Genomic DNA, 22,552 nt, shown 5'->3' on the forward strand with positions numbered 1-22,552 from the left:
CTCCACATTATAATTATCACCAGGCAATATTTATAGCTATACTATTATTATTTATGGTATTTTATGCCCTACAAAAATCTATATGACATACGCTCAAACTTCAGCACCAGAGACAGACTTCACTGGGCCCTCCCCTTCTGTCGGTGCCTGTTCTTGGCAGCGCTCGCATGGATCCTGCAGCTGGCACCGCAGCCAGGAGTGCTGGCAGTGCGGGGATTTGCAGGCCAGGTAAAATTTCAGCTCAACATACCTGAACTTCCCATCGCAACTTCTTTCATAGTTTCCTGTTCCTGGCTGGTGCACATTTCAGGACTTCTGGTGTTTCAGGCTAGAACTGTGTATCCTTGGTTCTTGCTGAGGCAAGGTAACTAAAGGAGTGCTTGATTATTCCAGATGGACAATAGAGAACCGCACATTTATGCCTCATGCAAAACAAATAAACAGAGCAGAATGAAAAACACTTGTTTGCCAGTCATGGTCTAGACTTGAAATTTGGCACTGCAATACTTACAAACAAATGTAAATATTTTAATTCACACTCAGAAAAAATTAAATCTGTCTCATAAGCACCTTTAGTTTTAATTATTTAAGATCAATACTAACCTATATTCCTCTGCCCCTAACATGCATCTCCTCTCCAGGATCATAGACCTTTCTTACTCTGAAATCACTGGCTTTCTCCACAAATACTGTTAACCAGTTTCCCCAGTATCATATGCGTAAGGGCTATAAACTAATGAGCAGATCTAGGTTATGTAGAAAAGTGTGGAAAGGAAACAAATGTTGAACGTCACATTTACATTAACTTCTCACAGTTCAAATGGCAATTTATCCACAACATAGTATGAATCATGCAGTAAGAAAAGGAGGAATCTCCAGTTTCTTTGATTTATTTGTCATATGGTTGACTGATGTCAGTATCAGTGGCTTAAAAAAAAAGTTTAGACATCCAAAAGAAAGGAGGAGAGAGAGGAGGAAAAGGTCTAGCTTTCCACAAAATCCATTTCCTTTAAGATGATGAGCTCAAACCAAACCAGATCAAAGGCTGAGGACGAGCAGGTTCTTCTGTTCTTCCATGCTTGTCTCGTGGTCTGGCGCCAGCTGGGAATCAAGGGTATGGGACTGGTGGATGTGTTTTATATTTCTATATATGTATGTATGTATGTAGGTATTAAAATATATATACATACATACACATATATGCAAACAGGGATAGTCTTCCTAAAAAAACGCTCTTTGCAGTCCAGAGGCAGCAGAGTCACTGTGAAGGAAGAGCTGGGCAACATATGGCTGTAGAGTCTGCACTGGAAAAGTCACTGGCTAAACAGATGCCGGCTGTTAGTTCTCTTTATTTTCATGAGGCGAAATAGGAGCTCTGCATAGAGTACAGCCTGTCAATGGGATTTCCTACTCTAGCCTGCATGGAGTTAACTTCGGAAGAGGCAAGAAAACAGTCGCTCAAGCTAGTTAAAGAGGTATCACTGTCGATATCATGAAAAATGGAGTCGTTTCCTGCAAATGAAATGTACACGTTAAGCGGGATGCTGCGCAGCCGGGGAGGCACAGTACACACGGGCACTCGCGTGCTGCGCCACAGCAAACAGGAACGTTCCTGCTTCTGCGGCCACATGTTAACCTACTTTGGCTCTGAGGGTCTGCCCTACATGGAGGAGGGTTTGAAATCAACCACAGGGGTCAACTGGCAGCAATGCGCCCAAACCTGCCAGGGTTTCATTTCAATTTCAGTCGGCAGCACAAAACAGAGTCTTGGCTGACAACGGGAGCAAACGGTGCTGGGGAGGAGCAGGGACCCAGCTTCTCCAGGGCTCCAGCACTCATGGGAGCACCGGCACTGTCAAGAAATGTGGGACCAGATATCGAGTGCCCATGACAGGGAAGCATGGTCTAAGAGCCATAATCATACTGGTCTTCATAGACATACAAGGTGAAAGTTCTACCAGTGTGACAGGACCCAGCAAGAGACCCAGCTTCCCTGGCCTCAAGTGAGCTACAGTTGTAAACACGCTCTCCTTTTAGAAAATTCCACTCTTTAGGGCTGGTTTGGAACTACTTCCCTTAGTAACTAAGATTTCAGCTTACTTCAACACTGAAGGTTCCAGAAAAAGCTCTAGCTGAAGTCCTGGGGGCTCTGAAAAAGTATTAGTCTGGTTCTTTTTCCTCACACACTGATTCAAAAGGGCATTGTGCCATCCCCTCCATCCCTTTTGGAGCACAGAACCTGCTTCCCAAGGAGTTTTACTCAGAAAGCCAAGCAAACCCACAAAATCACAAGCCACCTAATGCTTGAGGGGATTTCATATGTCCTCAGCTCCTTACAGGACCTCCCAAACTTCCCGGTGTGCACCATGGACTTGTCTCAGTGGCAAAAGCATTGACACAGACCCAAAGCAGATTTCCTGTTGGCCTGTGCACGCTGTGCTCAGGACAGTGATGCGCGTGTGAGCCTCTACAGTGAAGTGCTCCTGGTCAGCAGAAAGGAGTCTGAAACAGGCCCTTGTGGGCTACCGCAAGGCCGAGAATCACAGTCTGAAAAATCCTCTGAAATTCTTTTTAAATGCCACACTGCAATTGTCCAGAATCAATAATTGAGCATTTAGTGCTTGTAATGCGTTTGATGTGTGGTCAAGCAATCCTGAAAGCAAACGGTCATCTTGATTTGGGACAGAGAATAAAACTATGCAGGAGAAATGTCCTGTGGTAACCCATCTCTTAGTAGCTCAAGAACTGTTCTTTAACAAATCCACGCATCCAATCTGAGTGGTCTTACAGGGCTGCTTATTCATTTTGTAATGAATAGATTACTTCTCTTTATTGAAGGCACTTTTTCCTCAAAGCTTCTAAGAAAAAAGGAAAAATTTGTGAGGGAGCTAGAATTTGGTAGTGTTTATTTTTCAGTGTCTTGGACAATGGTTTAAAAACCATTTAAAAACCAAGAGGTAATGTTGCTTGCTTGTAATTTATCAGAATTATACTGTGAAATAGTTTTGAAAGGTGTCCAGAGCTTGAGATGAGCTCTGTTCTACCCCCTTATGTGTACAAGAAAATACACAAATAAAACTGACTGGTACAAATCCCAGAAAAAATATTCTAAAAGCCAGTAAAGCTGCTGCCCCTGTGTGTGATCCAGCACATGGACCCAGCTACTTGGGATGTGGCAGAATGAGGCATGCCTTACCATAGGGGTTCATGTGGTCGCCTGGCATTTGTGGAGGGGTAAGACCCTGCTGAAATGGGTCTGTGCCATAGCTGCTTTGCTCCATTGCTACAATCTGCTGCTGTGGTGGTGCAAGTGGTGTGTAAGATGTCATCATCCCTTCCATTCGGTTGGACATTACTTCTGCAAAGCAAAGAGGAGGCACAGTTACTGCTGGGGAAAGGGCAGAATCAGCGGCAGCAATGAACCCTAGCAAACACAGCTAGGGTATCCTGTCAGTCAGAGAAACTTTCCAAATTTTGTCTGAGCACAGAACCCTGAGCAATGAGCTTGTAAATGTAAATGTGAATGTAAATGTAAATGTAAATTGTAAATGTAAAGACTTGTAATTACTGACTACATAATTTCTGGAGCTCCTAGGTCCTGGCCCCTATCCTCCCAAAGTCTTTATACTCTGTATGACTGAGCCCAGTTATCCTCTAACTTCTGCTGGTCCCAGTTTTTCTGCTCTGGGTAAAATGGAGGATTTGAGGCTGAAAGGTCTTGGGACCTGGAGATACTCAAGAGTATCTCCAGAGCAGCAGAGCAAGTCCCAGTGCCTCTGTGCAGTCCAACACTTGTGGGGGCACGGGGGGCTCTCCATGCCTTGTCTGGGGCAGTAATGCTGACACCTGTGCAGATTCCCAGCTGAGCACTGTGCCCCTTACTGCAGAAGAAAACAAACTGGAGGATCTGTCTGGAGCAAGCCTCCTGGAGATTTCCTCCAGTGCAAATACCTCCCCGTGGCACATTTCTACCAGAAATGAGGTAACAACTTCTGTGTGAGCGCCTCTGGGGTCTGATCCCACCAGGAGAACTTGGGGTAAGCTGGCGTGGGCACTCAGGCACACCTCTGTGTCCTTCCACTGCTGATGGCACACGTCACCCACAGACCTGCAAACCCAGATCGTGCCCTGGATCTCTGTATTAAAGTATCATGTGGGAATAGCACTTCCAGACAGTTGCAGATTCTCTCTCACTTTGCTTTTTCACAAACCCCCTACCTTGTCCTAGTCGCTGCGAGTTCTGTTGCTCCTGCTGCTGTTGGTGCCTTCGTGCTAGCTTTTTCATCTAAAAAAAGCAGAAGAACAGAACAATCTTATGGCTCCAAATGCAACAATTTTATTTCTTTACAAAACTGTCTGCAAACATGTTATCAGTTAATGCAGGCCATTTATACTTATGCACACACTGTTGTGGGTTCAGTTTCAATTCTAAGCTTAAACATTTCAGTTTCCAGTTCAGATTTGCATGCAAAATTTACTCCCAACCCTGAGCTGCTTTGAGCATATTTAATTTAATGTCTGTATTTGGAAGTTGCCTTTCTAGTGTGGATGTGGAGAGCAGAGCAGGCAGAACACATAGAGCTCAGCCATGGGGCTTCTGCAGTGTGAGCTGCATCCAGGGCAAGAGCCCATGTCGAGGCACAGCCTGCATTTGACTTTTGAGAATGTGACAAACAGCCTACCTTTGCTCTTTGGTTTTGAAACCAGACCTGGACGACTCGCACGCTGAGCCCTGTTTCAGCTGCCAATGTTTCTCTGACCTGCAGGAGGAAATGCTTAATGATGCAATTTTTCATAAGTTAAAAAAAATCCCAAAAAACACTAATCTGTTTTGTTAGGAGGAATATTTGTACTTACAATAAAAATTGAATGTATGGAATTACTTTTAAAAATTCATCATATTTTTGCAGAGTCTTGTCAGGTTCTGCCCCTGATAGCACTACCATCTCTGTAACTACTGAACAAAGAGTGTGAGCTAAGGAAAATGACACTAAATTTTACCCATAAAAGACTTCTGTGCAAAAAGAGTGCTCTGCTCTCACCCCAGGGGAACTGCTATTGCCCCAGGAAGGGGCAGGGCTGTCTAGGGCTGTGGCCTGCTGTCAGAGCTGACTTGGTCCCTGGTGAAGCACCTACCTTTCTGCAGGGCTTAGAAGACACTTCAAAGGATGCTTTGAATGCTCGTCTCTGCTGCGTAGTAAGTATTGTCCTTGGTCGTTTAGGTCTTCTTGGGTCCTTCCCATCATCACTTCCTTTTCCTTGGGTTACTTGGCCTTTGGTGGGCTTAACATCTCCATCTTCATCGTCACTTTTGACTGGTGAAAAAAGCATATATAATTGCAATTGTTCCACCAAGAAAACAGAATGTTTGAGAACTGTTCTTCAGTCAACAGGCTCAACTATTGTCCCATGGTTATTTGAATGCCTAAAGCAGCTGTGGGCAGGAAGAGACCAGCTTTGATCTGTGTGCTCTGCCTAAATCAAATGCCACAAAAGCATAAAAATGTTTTCAGTTTTTAACTGAGGACATGGGACTGATCAGGGGATGGAAATTCATAATATGCTTCAGTATTTTCAGGAATTGGGCATAGAGAGACTTTGCCTTTCCAGAACCTCATGGTCCCATGTGCTCACCTGCTCCAATCTCACCTTTAAACACCTTTACCTTCACAACTGAACTCCAGCTTCTCCTGGAGCATTATCTGCAGACAGGTACTGCTGCCTGCACTGCTATAGCAGCAAAACAGCATTAAGCAAGTATCACACAAATATCTCAAAGCCCATCTAACTAAATATAGTGCAGATTCCAGTTATTGAATACTGTTTTGAATGTTTTGAAGCTCCAGAGATAATATGAAATACAATCTTTGTCATCTCATTTATTCTTCCCACAGAAAACATCAGTAATCTTCCTCTGTGTTTTAAAATGAGTCTGAATGTACAAGCACAAACTTCTCTTTCTCAGTAAATACATACAAGTATCTATATGTTTGTGTAGACCAAAGAGATCCTTTGTATTTTCTATAATTAAATTCTGAATACTCGTAAAATCTGGTGATATTACACGTGTTAGTACATTGTCCTGGAAAATCTCAAGCACAGTGGCAAAGGTTGAGGGGTAAATACACATTTTGTTGTGAAAATCATCTTTTCAACTCAGCATATTTTATTTGACCAGACTACTGATTTTTCTTTCAGAAAATACTATCACATTATTATAGGGACTTCAACCTGAAGAAACACACTGAATTTTCTATGTACTGAAAGACTGCATTTGGGGAATCAACAAATTAGACTTTAATTCATTTTAGGGTGTGATTATTATGCACCTAGCAGTCTAATCACCTTTTACTTTAATGAGCATCTTTGGCCTAATGATTAAAGAGAAGTTCAGTCATTTTAATAACCATGACATTATTAACTTTCCAGCATGCCATTTCTAAGGAAAGGTGTGTGAGGATTAATACTGCTCATTGGAGAGTTACTTTTGTGTCCAGTGTTTGATTGAAGCAGGACACATTCTCAGCCAGGGCTTTGCAGATTGTGTGCTCTCACATAGACCCTTGGGAGATCAGTGTTTTCACTGTGTTAGACAATGGGAGACAAACAACTTGTTTAATTTGCCGGCTTGTTTTTCAGGTTTGGGTTTGGCTAGCAGAGAATAATGAGGAAAAAAAAGCATCTCCAGGAGTAAGAAACTCCCCTTTGTGCCAAAGGGAAATGAAATTGAAACCAAGACCGGTTTGTGCTACTGTGGTAGCTCCTCACTGCAGATCACAAGCCAGATCTGGTCCCGAAAAGGAGCCCACCCCTGCTGAAAGCTGATGCCAAACGCAGCTGCCAGCACCGGTTGTGAGTGGGACAGGGGTGGGGGAAGGTGCCTGTGACCAGCCCCAGCGTGGGGACAGCCTCGCGTGGACAGCTGGGCAAGGACACTTGGTGGACACCAGGCAGGTGCACAGTGGGTCGCTGGAGCTGGTGGGGGGCAAGGTATGCTGAAAGTCAGGGGGGAACTCCCACACCTCAGGCACGTTCACCAAAAGCCCAGAGCCAGTACTCAAGGCCCTGCAAACGCAGCGTGACAATAACTAAAACACTGCTCCAAGTGTGGCTGGTCCCAGGCATTGCCAAGTCTGCAGAGACCTTTGTCTTGAGGCATTCCTGATGTGGAAATAAAACTTTTAGCCATGTGGAGACTATGGCTCTCAGATTAGAGATTAATGATAATTTCTGCTCCCAGTTAAAATGGAGTAACATATTTTCCTATAAACCACAGGCAAACATGTCATTTGTACATGTAATGGAATGGTAGCTGTTGATTTTCTTAAGTATTTTCTTGGGAAACAGAGTGCAATTATGACAGCACAAACCCACATCTCACTTACTTTCAGATTCTCTACAGTACATCTGTGTTGCACTTGCAATCTTTCTTAAAGGTACTATTTGTAATTTGCAGTGAGATTCCCCATAGAAAATCATATTACTGCTGTGCCCATTTTCCAGTTTAGTGCTGAAATTGTATGTGCAGAAGATCTTCATAGGAAGAATGTCTATGGAGAACAGCATACTGATGCCACACTTGAGTGAGGTCTCGGGTAGCTAAAGTCAGCCTGATTAATGCTTTATGATCTTACAGAAAAGCACTTTGATGGAAGCAAAAAGATTTTGTCTTTTACTAAGCAGGAAGTTAAGGAAGGGAGTCAGGTTAGGGAAAGCAGACCGCCAGTAGGAATGTTTTCAGCTGTGCCTGCAAATTTGCATAGGTGGCACATGCATATAGATGAAGTGGATGTGAAAATGGATGCACTTTTCTATAAGAAAGCTCTACAGACTCATGCAGTTTTTCCAGTCAGAGCAGGTGTGGGAAAAGCTCACCTGAGTCTGAGTCGTCTGGGCTGACCGAGCTCAACAAGTCTTTCTCTTTCTCATAGTCACTTTTGCAGAGCAGCTGCCCTTCCTTGAGGACAAACTCATCCCCTTTCCTCAGCTGGCGCTCGCACACGCAGCAGCAGAAGCAGCTCAGGTGGTACACGCACTCCAGGGCGCGCATCACGAACTCCGTCGGAGCGATCTTCTCCATGCAGCCGCTGCACTTGGCAGCGAACAGCCTGCAAGGAAGAAGCAGCACAGTCAAGGGGAGCGTCAGATCATACCCTGCGTGGATCTGAATCCAACAATGTCTGCACAGATCAGCCTGGCTCACGCTTCTGCACACTGCAAGTTTTACCTCCTGAGGTTTGGAAACATTGTCAGCATGCAATTTTTTCAAATCTCAATCCCTTTAGTCTCGAGATAACCTAAACCACCTTTCCTTAGTGGACAAAGCCCACAAAGATCTGTCCTTATCTCAGTGGTTTTTCTCTTTTCAAAATGAGAAACAAAAGGCTGCTCCCAAAGTTGGACAATTGCTTAAATCTAAATGTATTTTAATTCACCTTTTGGAGGAAGGACCAGCTCATGCATTGTTTTATGCAGGGTCTCTGGTTTCAGCACTTAAGCCCTATTCTGAACAGATTTCATTACTCTCCATTTTTGGTATTGTCTGTCTCTGAGGAGACTGATAAACACAGAAATGAGCATGAAAGCTGTGCTTTTGATGAGGCAGAGCACGTGCGTGTACACACGATTGTACACATGCAATCAATAAAGAGAGGAGTGAAATAACACAGCTTTTCTTTGGATGTTGAGTTATTCCAGAACAACCTGTCTCTGAAGGAAGTACTGTGCATTTTAAATGGTGTGAAACATCCTTTGGCAGAGATAGGCAGTGATACAATCTGTCAAATTACCAGTATAATCACAAACCCTGGAACACACACTGTATCCAGACTAGTTCTTATTAATGCTCTATAAACCCTTTCTTTCATCCATCATTAATTTTCTAGGTTTAAGTTAGAATTATTTAGATTAATTTTATTTTGCTTTTCTAAGGGTAGCTGGGAATGACCCTAAGTGAGATTTCAGAAAAGGGCTGCCTCAAATAAAGAAGAATTGCTGTTACATCCCTGTGTCACATGGTGTGCTGGTGATTTGAAATTCAGTGTCTTTTATGGCAATACATCACAGTGCAAGGTGCATGAACATTTACATTTCAGAAAGGAAATGAACACCACTGCACCAGTATGCTCACAGAAAAAAAAAAAAAAAAAAAAAATTAGATTCTGCCTTTTAACATGGGGTATGCTGACTTTTTCCTATCATCAAAATTATAATTTTTCACAAAAAAGGCAATTCCCTCTGATTTTAGAAGGCTAAGGCTGTGGTAGTTACTCATTCCTCCAGAGCCTCCATTTTGTCTGAGATGAGAAGTGCAGGAAAATGGCAGTACGAGCCCTCAGCAAAGGGCTGGAGTCAGAGTGGGCAGGAGGGAAAAGCAAATGTCAATATGGTTGCACACAGCATCCAGAACACAGCTGAGGGACAGGAGCTGGGAGTGACTGCACCGGGAGCCTGGCTGGCTCAGTGCACACCTTTGCACAACCTCAAGGTAGCTGCCATGCAAGGTGGGCTGAGTGGCTCTTTTCCAGGTATGTAATGAATGAAATCCATCAAAAGGAAACTGATGCCACACAGGACCCTGGTTACTGCCATGAACAGGATGGCTTATTCCATACACTCAGTTTGCTTTGTCCGCAAGGCTTTCCTTACAATGCTTTAGCCAGCAAATTCCTAGAGCAGAAAATATTTTTATCTCTACACGATTTTATAGCTGAAAGGATTAAGACACAGAGGAGGAAAATAAATAAATAAATAAATAAATAAATAAATAAATAATTTTTAAAAAAGGTGCACTGAAAAATCGAGAAAGGTTTTTTCTATTTAACTGCTTAACCTTATTTGACTCATTTAACCAAGCCTGGCCTCTCTGTCCGAGGCACACCTGGAGAGCTCAGGAGCGGCAGAACTGGTGCCAAGGCTCTGTGCCCCATCCACCCCCACTCTGCCGTCCCCGCCGGCCGCGGGAGGGATGGCTTGGCACCGGGATACACCGGGATGTACCGGGATACACCGGGGTGTACCAGGGTGTAGCGGGATACACCGGGGTGTACCGGGATACACCGGGGTGTACCAGGGTGTACCGGGATACACCGGGGTGTACCGGGGTGTACCGGGATACACCGGGATGTACCGGGGTGTACCGGGATGTACCGGGATACACCGGGGTGTACCGGGATACACCGGGATGTACCGGGGTGTACCGGGATACACCGGGATGTACCGGGATCGTGCCCGGGTGTACCGGGATGTACCGAGACCGTACCGGGATGTATCGAGACCGTACCGGGATGTACCGAGATCACACCGGGATGTATCGGGACCGTACCGGGATCATACCGGGACCGTACCGGGATGTATCGAGACCGTACCGGGATGTACCGAGATCACACCGGGATGCACCGGGAGCGCGGGGCTCCGCTGCCCATGGCGTGTCCGGGCACAGCGCGGCTGGACTGGGAGCGCTCGCTCACGGCCCCAGGGCCCCGCTCGGAGCGGGGATTTGGCGGAGCTCTCCCCGGGGAGCGGCCGCGCAGCGGAGCCGGCGGCTCCCGTCCCTCACCCATAAAAGTGCGGCGGGGCCGGGGCCGCTCCAGGGTAGGCTGCGGCTGCCTCCAGTTGTCTCCCAAGCAAACCGCACGATACGCCACCGTCCAGTGGCAGTGCAAACATAAATGGAACACAGATTACAGGTAATTTCAAGAAGGAAAGCTCAGGAAAGCATAAATCCCCTGCACCTTCCCCCAAACAGGCACACGAAGATAACTTCCTTGTCCTGTGGAACGTGTTGTTCTGCTGACTTGCACCTTTGCTGTCATACTGCCTTAGTGTCTTTTTACTTTTCTTTGTAAAATGTTTTTACTTTTTCTTTGAAATAAATATATCTAACGTGAACAGAAAATATTTTCTGTTATTTACTGACATCCAACTATTCCCGTAAAGATGGTGCTTTTGCAACAGCGCTTCTCAAGGCAGCCTTTTAGCTATAACGAATTACACAGTCATCAGAGTCATTCAAATGAACATTAAATTGCCCTGACTGCACAGACTTCATATCCTGAATTTAACTCTTGTCAAGAAAATTCCCTCCCCTGTACACAGGTACTCTGTATTATAACATCCATTCACACAAATACACACACACACAGAGCAGCATGTTGGGTTGAATTCTGAGATTATAAAATCTTCATTAAACCTATCTTATAGGGTGTTTATAGGTATTTTTTCAGCTTCCCAAGAGGAACACAAGGTTATGCACTCTTTTTGCACAAGGCAATCTCACAACAGGAAACTAATCTTGACAAATGACCAGACTTTGATAGGTGTGATCTAAACCACTGCTCGTTAGACTGTTCATTTTATAAACGAATGGTAATAAACCTGTTGGGAAGTGTAGGATAGCAGGAATACTTTACAGATCACCCCTTTACAGGTTTCAATCAAAGCCATAAATTTGAAGGGGAGCACACAGATATTCTGTGCTGAGACAAAGACTGTCCCACACCAACCACATTTAAAGGTTGTTTTTTTTTTTTCTTTCTATACATTTTACAAATAATTTGCATAACTCTGGCTTTTTAGCCCCATGGCTGATTATCTCCAGCTCTCTTAAGCTAATGTCAAACCTCAAAATCCTTGGATGTGTTAAAGTATGTGGAGAGTAGAAATCAAATGCCTTTATTAGAAGCCGCAGGAAATCTCCGACTCCTAAGCACAACGAAAACATTCCAGAGAAAACAGTTCAAAGAGGACAAAGAAGAAAAGCAGAACAAGAAAACCTTGTTTTGAATCAATGATTGCAGAGTTTTATAAATAAATTCTGTTGCCTGGACAATTTTGAAAGACAACTCAATAGGTTTAGGGGTTTTTAAGTGTGTTTACCTCTATGCCTGGAACACTTGGGGGACTCAGCCAAGCTAAAGCTCAGAACAATGGCCTGTCTGTCCATCTGACTATTTACAACAAATGCTGTGAAGCAACTTTACAGTACTAGATAATCAAAAAACCTTTACCAGCTAAAACTGTGTGAACTTAAATTAATTTTACATATGTGTCAGGGGCAATGCAAATGCTAAGGCATGTCCTGACTTTAACCAGTAGATGAAAAAGTTCACCAGCGGAAGAGGCCATAAAGATTTTATTTGTTAGGATATCCCTGTGAAGGCAGGCTGAATCAGTAATCCTTAGAAACAACCACAGTTACATGATCCACTGTGCCTTCCTGCATGGCACAGCCATCTGGAGTGCAATGCGAACCCCTGATTTATTATATCCCATGCAGTTATCTCACAGTAAGTTTGACCCTGCTTTGCTCCTGAGAATCACGGCTCTGCTGTTTACTCTCCTGGTGCCCTGACAACCCACCCTTTACCTTTCTGTGGCTCAGCCAGGTCCTTCATTTCCTCCTGTCTGTGGACAAATAGATTTTAATTGTTTTATTATAACTAATTTAATCTGTGCTGAGAGATGTCCATGTGCAGTGTGAAATTTACCATTCACATTAAGCATGGTTCAAGAGGTTTGTTATACAGGACAAAGGTAGAAAAATAGACTAATTCAGTCAGGTTGTTTATTTACTGGGCCTCTGCCATGAAGCAGTAAATAGGAAGTTATTAAACTGTGTTTGATGTATGCAAGAGGACAGATGCTGCTTCCTACCTATCAGAGACCTTCAGTCACTTCCCTTTCTGCGTTACTCTGACATTATGTGTTGCAACAACCACAGCAGATACCTGGCTTTTCTTTATTTGATAAACATGCAAAGGCAGTGGTCACAGCTTTTGTAAGTACTCTTGGTGTAGTCTCTAAGTGTGATGCTTTTCCCTCTGCTCACAGCCCAGACCCCTGCTGGCCTGCTCTGATGCTGGGAGTTCACTCCACACTCCTGTGCTATCAAACAGGGTAGATCTAGTGCAAAATATGGTATGTTTTCCACACAACTGAGTTTTATTAAGAGAAGAAATTAAATTACTAATGAAAGACATCTGTTCCTGGTTCTTTGGGATAAATTTTGATATTTCTTTCTTTATATGACATAGGATTGCAAAAACGGTATGCATGGGGCTTTTCTAGTGCAGGACTTGAATATATTTGGTAGTGTCTTACAGCTCATCGGTGCTTATAAAGTGGAAAAACTGTTGTTTGGTTGCACTCAATTAGGAATATACAAAACATCCTGAATGCAGTAAAGCATTACAGGAATATTACAAATTTATGATTTGAAACCCCCCCACCCCCTTAAAAAAGAAATAATCCATTTAAATTATTTTCCCTGCAGAAGAAATAATGACATTGTTTATTAAAGCAAATTTCATAGCTGAAACTTCAGTATGAGAAAGATAATTCCCTTTCATCAAGTAGTAATAAAATGTGCAAAATTTAAAAGTTTCTAGGAAAAAACCTGTAATATTTAGAGAGAAACTAAAACAAAGAAACCTTTTTCTTCTTCAGGGAGAACTGAAGAAAATATTTATTAACCCTCTATCCACAGGTGCTGTAGTATGAACACCAGCCACTGGTGAAAGCTTGTATTAAATCTGCACTTCACAACGTGGATTTAGACTCACAAATTACATATTGCCTATCTTGGTAACGAGTGACTTTTTCTTCATGTAGTATTTTACCTGTATTTCCATGAGGAGTACTGTACTCCCCTGCCAAGACAAGCTGATGGCTGAAATAGTGATAGGGACCACATCTTATCCAGCCAAATCTTGCTCTGAAGCTGATGGGACATTGACCATGGGCACTGTCAGAGGCACCAGTGCCCACTCTCACGGTGCCCACCAGCCCTCGCTGGCCACCGCAGACCTGTGGGCACCAGCAGCTCTGGGGTGGAACTGAGATGCTTTGACAAAAGCACAAAAACACACAGAATTTAAAGCTTACAGCCTAATGCAACTTGCTCAAGTGGGACCAGAATGACCTAAATAGTTACATCTCCCTTAACTATAAAGTACAACATAAAATGCAAAGTGCAGAGCAGTTTCTCGCTTTGAGCAGAATGTGACAGAATGAATTCTTCTCTTTGCTTAATTTCCATCCCCTAATTGACCACTTCATTCAACTGTCTTCCATCACTGCCATGCTGTTCTATTTTATAGAATTTTTCCATACAACACTTTGATGGAAAAATTTATGAAGAATAGAATTATTGCTGTTAGAAGGGAATTAAAACAATTTTTCATTTACAAAGTCACTGATATTGCTCTACTGTGCTCCACCTTTGGGAATCCAATTGCTCTTCTCAGCTACTCCCATTCCTCTTTATAGCCCAGCAATTGCACTGTACAGATTATGGCTGCAATTTTCTTCTAATCTTTTCTGTAGAACAGAAACTGTTATAAAAGTTAAGGGCACCAATTGAATTGATAAAGCTGGGGCTGCAATTAAGAAGACTTAATGAATTAACAAAACATGATGATTTTGTTAGAATTATATTTCTAGGCAGTGCAAACATTTGTGAAATAATATTATTTTTGTCCATGAGTTTCAAAGAGGCTAAATAGGCTTCTGCTGCCGTGTTTTTTGCATTCTCCGAATCTCACTGATGGGCTATAAAAGCATCTTATTTGTCTTGGCTTTTGTGCTCTACCTAGCTGGGGGCCGTGGTCACCAAAACAAACCAGGCACTCCCTTTTTTACCTTTGGATTTTTATTCAGTTATTTAGACAAATTACATTAAATCCACCTCCATCTTCTCCCTTTGTGCCCTTGCCAGTATCCAGTGGGTGAAGTGGCCTGTGCAGGGGTGCGGTGGAACAGCCCCTCTCGGGGCCGGGATGCCGGCTCCAGCCTCTGCTCTGACAGACATTTCATCCTTCTTGTTCTCTAAATGGCACACTGAATTTACATCACCAACAACACAGGGAAAGTCTGCTAATGCAATTTTTATACCAGATTTCACCCTAAAGGCCCCATAAGCAGGGAAATTGTACTGCTGTGATTCAGTGGCCCAGTCTTCACTTTTACAGGAAAAAATAATCATGTCAAAGCAATTCAAATGTAATTTCTAAGTTATTTCTTGGTGGGCAAGAATGACTTAGGGAAAGAATTTACACAAGGCTTTCCTTGCAACTAAGAACATTGAAAGGAAGAAATGTTATTTGCCATTATAAAACAAAATCACTTCCTGTGCCTGCTGCAGTGATGCTGGTGGAGAGCTTGTGCCCAAACTCATCAGCACAGCCAATTTAGCAACTGATTTGCAAGGGAAAGATACCTTAGTCCTGTGGTGTTAATGTCTTTGCAGTGGGGGGTCTATTGCCAGCTTCTCCAAACTCATCAACACAATCTATTATTAATACCCAGAAAGGCTTTATAGTATCTTTATAGCACAAGGCAATGAAAGCTCTGTAGTGTAATATGTTATCTATATTGCAAAAACATGTGAAATAAAACAAAACATAGACACTTCATAAACAAAATGTTTCATCTATTATATCTCTCTGCCTCCCCTGTATATAAAGCCGTGGGGTGCAGGAAAGGCATTCAGAGAGATTTGCTGTTAGATGTGGCACTGGCTCCTTTTAAAATTCTATTTGCATTGTGACAAATTTTCCACTGAATGAAAATTTCTGCTTCTTTCACTGAGATGGAAATATTCGAATATTTGCAAAATTAGCCTGTGTTTTGTCAGTAGAGCAAAGGGGATTAGGAGCAAAATACAGCTTCTAAACTCCTACAGGAAAACTTTGACAGGGATGAGCTGGCTGAGCCAAAGTGAGGAGTCAGATGCAGCAGGGCGAGGAGGGGGCACAGCCTGCGGCAGGGCCAGGTGGAGGTGTCAGGGCATTGCCATGACATGAGCTAAAGAATTTGTCTCCAGTAAGCAACAGCAAAACCCAGTGCCCACTGGAAGTTATTTCCCTGGAAAGCATTCAAGAACAGAATTTGAGCAGAGTTGTATCTTTTCTTCTACTGTTGATATGCATGACAATATTTATATTGAAAAGCCAAAAATTACCCTACCTTACGTCCCTAGGAACAGACACAGTTAGAGACATAATTTAACAGCTAATAAATAAACACACAGTTTAAAACCCAAGAAGGTTTTGTTTCAAATACACAGCTTGTGACAAAGGTGGAACTAAGAGGGAGGCATGAAGCAGTTTTGTGTACTTGGTGCATGTATGTTCGCAATACAGTATGAACCAAAGAAAGTCCTCAACATAGGGCTGTGTCTTATTTCCCAGATGCCTTTTTATGTTGTTTGCCTGTTGAAAATAAATTGTTCTTTTGTAGTGTTTGTCTTTTCAGTCCAACTGTCAGCTATTATTTTTCTATTTCCTCTTTTTGTCACTTAGCATTATTTTTGGTGCTGTAATTCCCATTTGTTCCCACTCCTATCTTCCTCTCTCCCATTGTTCCATTTTTTAATCCCCAGTTTTACTCTTCTTTGGCTCTTTTTTGGCCCATTCTCAGTAGGGTTTGAGAGAATACCCAGGCGTGACTCCCTGCTATAGCAACCACACCTCCCCAGGAAAGCCACAACAATCTCTTTGGGAGGAGGAAAGTCTTTCACAAGCTGGCAGCAAAAGTAAATCCTTCTTCAAGGAACAAGAAGGATTAGCAGGGAGCAGTGGGCTGCAGACTTAACCCTACCCTTCATTTCTTTAAAGCACCAGTCACTCAGAACCCTGCTGTGATGTACAATTAAACAGAACCCAAAAAAATCCTGAATGACACAAGAGCAGGATTGTGTAAAGGTTTAATTCCACTTTAATACCTTTCCAAGTTCAGAACTCAAAGACAGCAATTTAACCCAAGAATCCCCATCTGAGCATGAAAAGTTGCTGCTTGTCTTACAAAGTTCCAGCTATATTCTGCTCAAAATCATGCTCTTTTAGGCTGACCCTTAATGTATGAGATTATTTTTTCCTCCAATCATCTCACATGGTTTCTTTTTATAGTCCTTCTTTCACAAACTTTGTTCTTCTGATAAAAACAAAAGACTCTTACTAGAGGCATAGAGCTTTGTAAAAAGGACCATTGAAAAAGGAGAAGGAACACTAGAAAACCTCTACTCAAACCCCCAAAACTCAGGTAACTAAAGGGGTCTGCTGCAATGCCTAAGAAAGATAATTTATTCTTGTAACGTGAAGTGACTCCTATTAAGCTTATGTCAATTACTTACTATTAATATTAGGATGGAAAATAAATACTTCTCTTAATACAGTGTTTCTTGAAGACTTGAAACATCTGATTCATCTTTTTTAAATTAAAGAACAGACGAGCCTGGTTGTTCTAGTATGGATGACTACTAAAGTTGCTCAATAAACTGAATTTTTAAGATTAGACACAGAACTATGAAAACATCCTGGCTTCTGTAAGGCTGAATATGGTTGACAGAGTCCTAAAACTCAGCTATCAGCATCTGTGTTTGTATTCAGGCTTTAGTAACTAGATGCTCTAAACCCAAACAAAGAGATTTATCAGTAAGCAGGGCCCTACAGCACACCCAGACCCTCCTCCTGCCTCAAACGCCTGCACAGGATTTAAGTTATTCCAGCAGTCAAACATTTATAACACAGGACACTTCCACATGTGTGAAAATGAAATCCCATTAGACACCAACAACATTATTAGGCATGCAAAGAGGATTATTCCTTTAAGCTCACGAGACTGAAAGGTTTGTCTAAACATTTTATTAACTTTTTCACATTTATTTTTAATTAAATGAAAGTTGTAAGTAGGTCAAAGCTGAAATGCTTAAATACTACTTAACTTTTGGTTAAGTGTATGCATATATACTATACACACACAGAGTAAAAATAGAGATGCCTGCTAGAGAAAAAGTGTACAAAATCTCCTCATATCTTATCAGCACATTCCTTTCTTTCAGCAAGAAAATTTGTATGGCTTGGAATTGTTCTATAAAAGCACCAAAATGCTACATGGTGTTGCTCAGGGTTCCATATATGTTTCCAAAAATGAGATGCCTTGTTGAGTATCTGATTGAAAAGAAATCCTGCTCTGATTGCACTGTCCTTTCTACAGAGTTGACAGAGCCCTTTTCTCCAAAACGCAATATGTGCTGAAATGCATAGAAGTTTGCTCACCAAGAGCTCTGATGTCACTAAGATTATCTGTTAAAGGAAAACAAGGGAGGAGAAGCTGTGTCAGCTTTTGCTCCGAGTGAGATGCAAAACTCCTTAGGAAGCATCAGGAACAGGATTGGGTCCTCTTTCACAGAGACCATGGCTTTAGAAACATCAGCTCCATCGGCAGTTTGATCCTACATTTTGGCATTTAAGGGCTGTTCACAGTACCTCGGTTATTGGAAGGAAAGCAATTGTCTCTTTGGATCTCACACCAACACACATCCCGAGTCAGAGAGCAGCCTGCCCTGGGAACGTGAGGGCAGTAGGCAAGATGCAGCACACGCCTGTCCGTGCTGGTCACAGTGCTCGGGCAGGCAGGGCTGACCTCCACATCGCTCTTGTCACTTCACTGACAATAGGCGTTAAAATATTTAAGATTTGCTTCTAGCACTGCATGGAGCAGGCAGGAAATGTAGAAGCTTGGGTGTACAAGTTAATGAAATATGGTTGGGTGAACATAAGCTCTTAATTTAGACAATAACAGTTACCGCCACAGTGTCTTTGTGCCCGCTTTATGAAAGTCATAAACTCTCCAAAGAAAAGCAGGAGCTATTTCACCCTGATGGTCTTTGACTCCCTCTCACTACCTGCTGGCACAGTTAGAAAGTATCAACTGCCTTTGAACAGATTAGGACCAAGTTAAAGTGTGACAACATCTTAAGCTTTCTCCACATGTTGCCAATGATTTCCAGCTAAAGATGTTACCCTCATCACTTCTGCCACAATGATAAGAATCTATAGCCAGCTCACTTGAGGAGATAAAGGCAGTTTAGCAGGAAGTATAAAGTACTCCAACTTGCTAAGCTAAGTGACTGGTTGTCCCAAACTAGCTGAATTTTTTCCTCTACAAAGCACAAAATCCTTATCATTAGGGACTTAAGCTGCTTTTTATTTTGAGACAAAAAGAATACTGTTTATTGGCATCCAACTCAAACCAGCTGTAAACAGTTGCTTTGATGAAGAAGCAGCTACAACTTCAGTGTGCCCGAAGGCACAAACCCACCGAATGTCAATCATTAAGGGAAGAATGTAAGGTGTATATAGGGTCAAAAGAAGGCCAAGGGACATTTGCAACCTCAGGGATCTTGGATAGCTCACTTTGCCTTTAGAACCAGAAGAGGAATTGAAGCTATTCTGCTGTGTGACCTCTATCTCCAGCGGCAGCTCTAGGCTCAGCTCAGAGTTCACCCACAGGAGCAGCAGACCTGCAGTGTAAGGCTTCTCTCCCCAGCACGACTGTGGGAGCCACATCATGGATTTTGATTTGACAGAGCCTGAATGGCTCCAGGATGCTGTACTCGTGGCACCCATGCAGGACCCACACAGAAGGCTCTGGCAGCAGGAGTCCTCTGTCATTTGAATCACTTATGTGCAGGTAACTTTAATTCTTCTTGTAACTTACTTCTTTCATCTAGAAACAGTTTACTGGTTGAAGCAGCTATTTAAATTAAGATGTCCCACCAACATTTGTGGTGCGGCAGCCAGACTGATGTGGACCCTTACAAAGTTAAATGCCAGCTGCTCTGGGCAGCCCAGGAGGGTGGACTGGCATCCACTGCTGGCCCTCCTGCCATCTTTCTTCCTCCTCACCCCTCTGCCTGGTAGATACTGATGTCTCTCAGTTGTTCCAGGCTTCCTCCCACTCCCCATCCCTGGCACAGCACCAAAGCTTTCCCAGAAAGAGCAGCAGCACAAAGGGTTTCAGCACAGAATGGCAGTGATGGCTGGTGGGGCATGGAGTTCCTGGTCCTTTATAAGATCAGAGTGGCTTTTCAGTGGGAATTCAAAAGCTGAGTAAACTCAGCTACCAGGCTGCACATGCAAACCAGCTCTCACTCATGCCACATGAGCTGGGATGTTTTATAGGAACATGTTGTTTCTGCAGAAGGCCCTGGTGCCACTGGAGCTGTGGCTCCTCCAGGTACAGGCTCAGCCGCTCTTCCTCCTCCCGATGCTGAGCAGATACACACCAACATTACCAGTTCCTCTGGCAGAACCCAGGGCATCTCCCTGCCCATATCCTCACAGACACCACAAACAGTACCTCTGGGGGACTCAGTTCAAAGTTGCTGCCCGGGTGTGGAGCCCTCTCCCCGGCCCCACCTGCACCAGCAGCCACAACTCTGTGCCCAGCCACACTGGGAGCCAGGCTGCCCACTGCTGCCCCACCTCTTCACCCACCACAGCCTGGGTAACACCTCTGGCCCCTGCTGGTCCCTGCCTGCCTTCAGCTCTGGGCATTGCAGTGCAGCGGCTCCTCCCAAGTACTCCAACATAACTGGAATTGCAGGTATTATTTCGGGCTCACGTGACAAGCAAAAGGCAGTAGAAGGTTTGCAGTGCTGTTAGATTATACAACATTACAAACATAATACAAAAAGAGTAAGTCTTTGTAATTTATTCTGTTAAGAAATTTTCCTATATAAAACCCCAGAATTATTTTTTTTTAAAGAGACAGTGGTTCATCTTTATTGTCACATTGATATCTTTATAAACTTACTCTAGTGATCTACAAGAAAAGCAAACCAGACAGCTCTGTATTTATGAGCATATTTTAAAAGCCTCTTATATTTAACAACTGCATTTAGCTGTGTTAACTGTGAGTTGCAGTAATAAAGGCTCTGCACACTTCGATGCTAAATTAAAAAAAGTTCTGCTATTCAATAATACATAGATGCTGGTTTTTTCATTACTCTTTAATATCATTTCCATTTAGTTTATAAATAATTGTAGCTAGCTAATGAAACGAAATAAAACCTGCCTCCAACCCATTCCCTAGAGCAAACTAAACTCCTCTTTTTAAAGCTTCTTAATCACCGCCCAGTTCTTACAAAATTAGCATAGTAATGGGCTTTAAATTGAGCCTCTTTGTTTTTTAATTAAGCTCCCAGCAGGTAAAAATAAAACAGATTATTGAAGAATATGCCAACCCTAATAGCCTGCAACTCTTTTGACAATTAAAAAGATCCCGTGTTAACCCTTTTGAGGAGCCCTGCATGCTAATTAGTCACTCTGAGGCCCAAATCCATCAATATTCCATCCAGACACCTTGTAAAGTTGAGATGGCTGGTCTGTGTCCATACCTGCCCCATTCCCCACAGAAGGTGAGGAACCAGCCCTCGGTGGTGGCCACATGCCATGGGCAGCTGTGTGCCAGGACAGGATGGCAGGGGCAGCTGGAGCTGCCACCTCGTCACGCTGCCCAGTGCCCACTGAGCTCCTAACCCCGAGCTGCAGTTTGGGGCTGCCCCACAGTTCGCCTCGTGCCCAAAGAGCCCTTCTCCCACCCTGGAAACTCCAGCACAGTCTGGCAGTGCCTCCTTGGAGCCTCTGCCTCGTTTGAACAAAGGGCAGAGCAGCCCCCGGTCTAGTCCTGGGGCTGGTTTGAGTGTGCACAGCAGCACCAGTGCCCCAAACATGCCAGACACACAATGACCGTGTTTTGCTTAGCAACACTGAGCTGCCTCAAAGGCAAAGGTAAATCCTGAGCAGAACCAGGGGGTTAAGAAAGTGCAATGTTGGAGCCATGTCGAAGACAGCAGCGATTCTCTGGGAAAATTTACTAGACACTGCTGGCAGCCTAGAAATAGGAATAGTGCTGTGCTTCCCTGGCAGTTCTCTGTCAAATATTTGGAAAGCTCTGTCTGAGTCCCACGCTTTATCTTCAGTGTCTGCTCTGAGCATCAGTGCAAAGGGCTGGCTGCCCTCCACTTGCATGCAGCCAGGATGATGAATTGCCACGGCTGGAAGTGTTGTGTCCATCCAGAAATGAAATCATAAGCATGAAAAGCCCATTCATTTCCACAGACACTGGTCATTTTGCCTCCGTCAGAGACTCCCAACAAAAGGGGCTGAATGCCCTTGTGTGCCCAGAAGGGCCCTGGCATGTCCCAGCAGCTGCAGGAACTACTGTCAGTTGCTGCTTTATGTTCTACCTTAGAGAGCAGGGGTCACCATGGTGGAGTTTGGGGCCCACAGAGAATGGGATCAGATTTAAGGGCAGACTCCAGACATGAATATATGCTGCCTTCCTTCACTGAAGCATTTGGGAGCCTCTAAATGTACTGACATTGTATTTTCAAAGATAAATGACATTTGTTGTGTCTCTCAACTGATACCAGAAAATTTGGAGAAAGAAGGATGCACCTTGCTTAAAATGAATAGAAATTCATTAGGCAAAGACCTTCATTTACCCTCTTCACAGGGACAGGCCTCACTTACTTTACAGGGCCCCTCTGAACCATGCCCTGTTACAAATAAAAATTGCCAGCAGAATCATTCAACACAATGTAAATCCACCACAACAGAATTTCCTTCCCCTGAGTGATGCTGGAGGAGATCACAGACAATGCACATCAGAACTGGGGAGGCTGGACTGTGAGATGGTGATGACAACTTGAAGCTTCTCAGGTGGGATCCCCAGTCCCACAGCCTCCACCACTCACTGCTCCCAC

The 22,552-nt window shown here is 43.5% G+C and overlaps 1 protein-coding gene across 1 annotated transcript in view; it reads right to left on the reverse strand.

Annotated features, from left to right (window-relative positions):
• Window positions 1-874: 874 nt before the first annotated feature.
• Window positions 875-22,552, reverse strand: part of LMX1B (LIM homeobox transcription factor 1 beta) — an 84,031-nt gene continuing 62,353 nt past the window's right edge. The window contains exons 3-8 of the mRNA XM_015645269.3: window positions 7,876-8,108; window positions 5,137-5,315; window positions 4,683-4,760; window positions 4,219-4,285; window positions 3,197-3,358; window positions 875-1,512 (exon numbers count right to left, since the gene is read on the reverse strand). Coding sequence (XP_015500755.1) covers window positions 1,355-1,512; window positions 3,197-3,358; window positions 4,219-4,285; window positions 4,683-4,760; window positions 5,137-5,315; window positions 7,876-8,108 — 877 coding nt within the window. The 3' untranslated portion in view covers window positions 875-1,354. The remainder of the gene's footprint in view (window positions 1,513-3,196; window positions 3,359-4,218; window positions 4,286-4,682; window positions 4,761-5,136; window positions 5,316-7,875; window positions 8,109-22,552) is intronic.

The sequence above is a fragment of the Parus major genome, chromosome 17 (assembly GCF_001522545.3).
Source record: "Parus major isolate Abel chromosome 17, Parus_major1.1, whole genome shotgun sequence".
Taxonomy (NCBI): Eukaryota; Metazoa; Chordata; class Aves; order Passeriformes; family Paridae; genus Parus; species Parus major.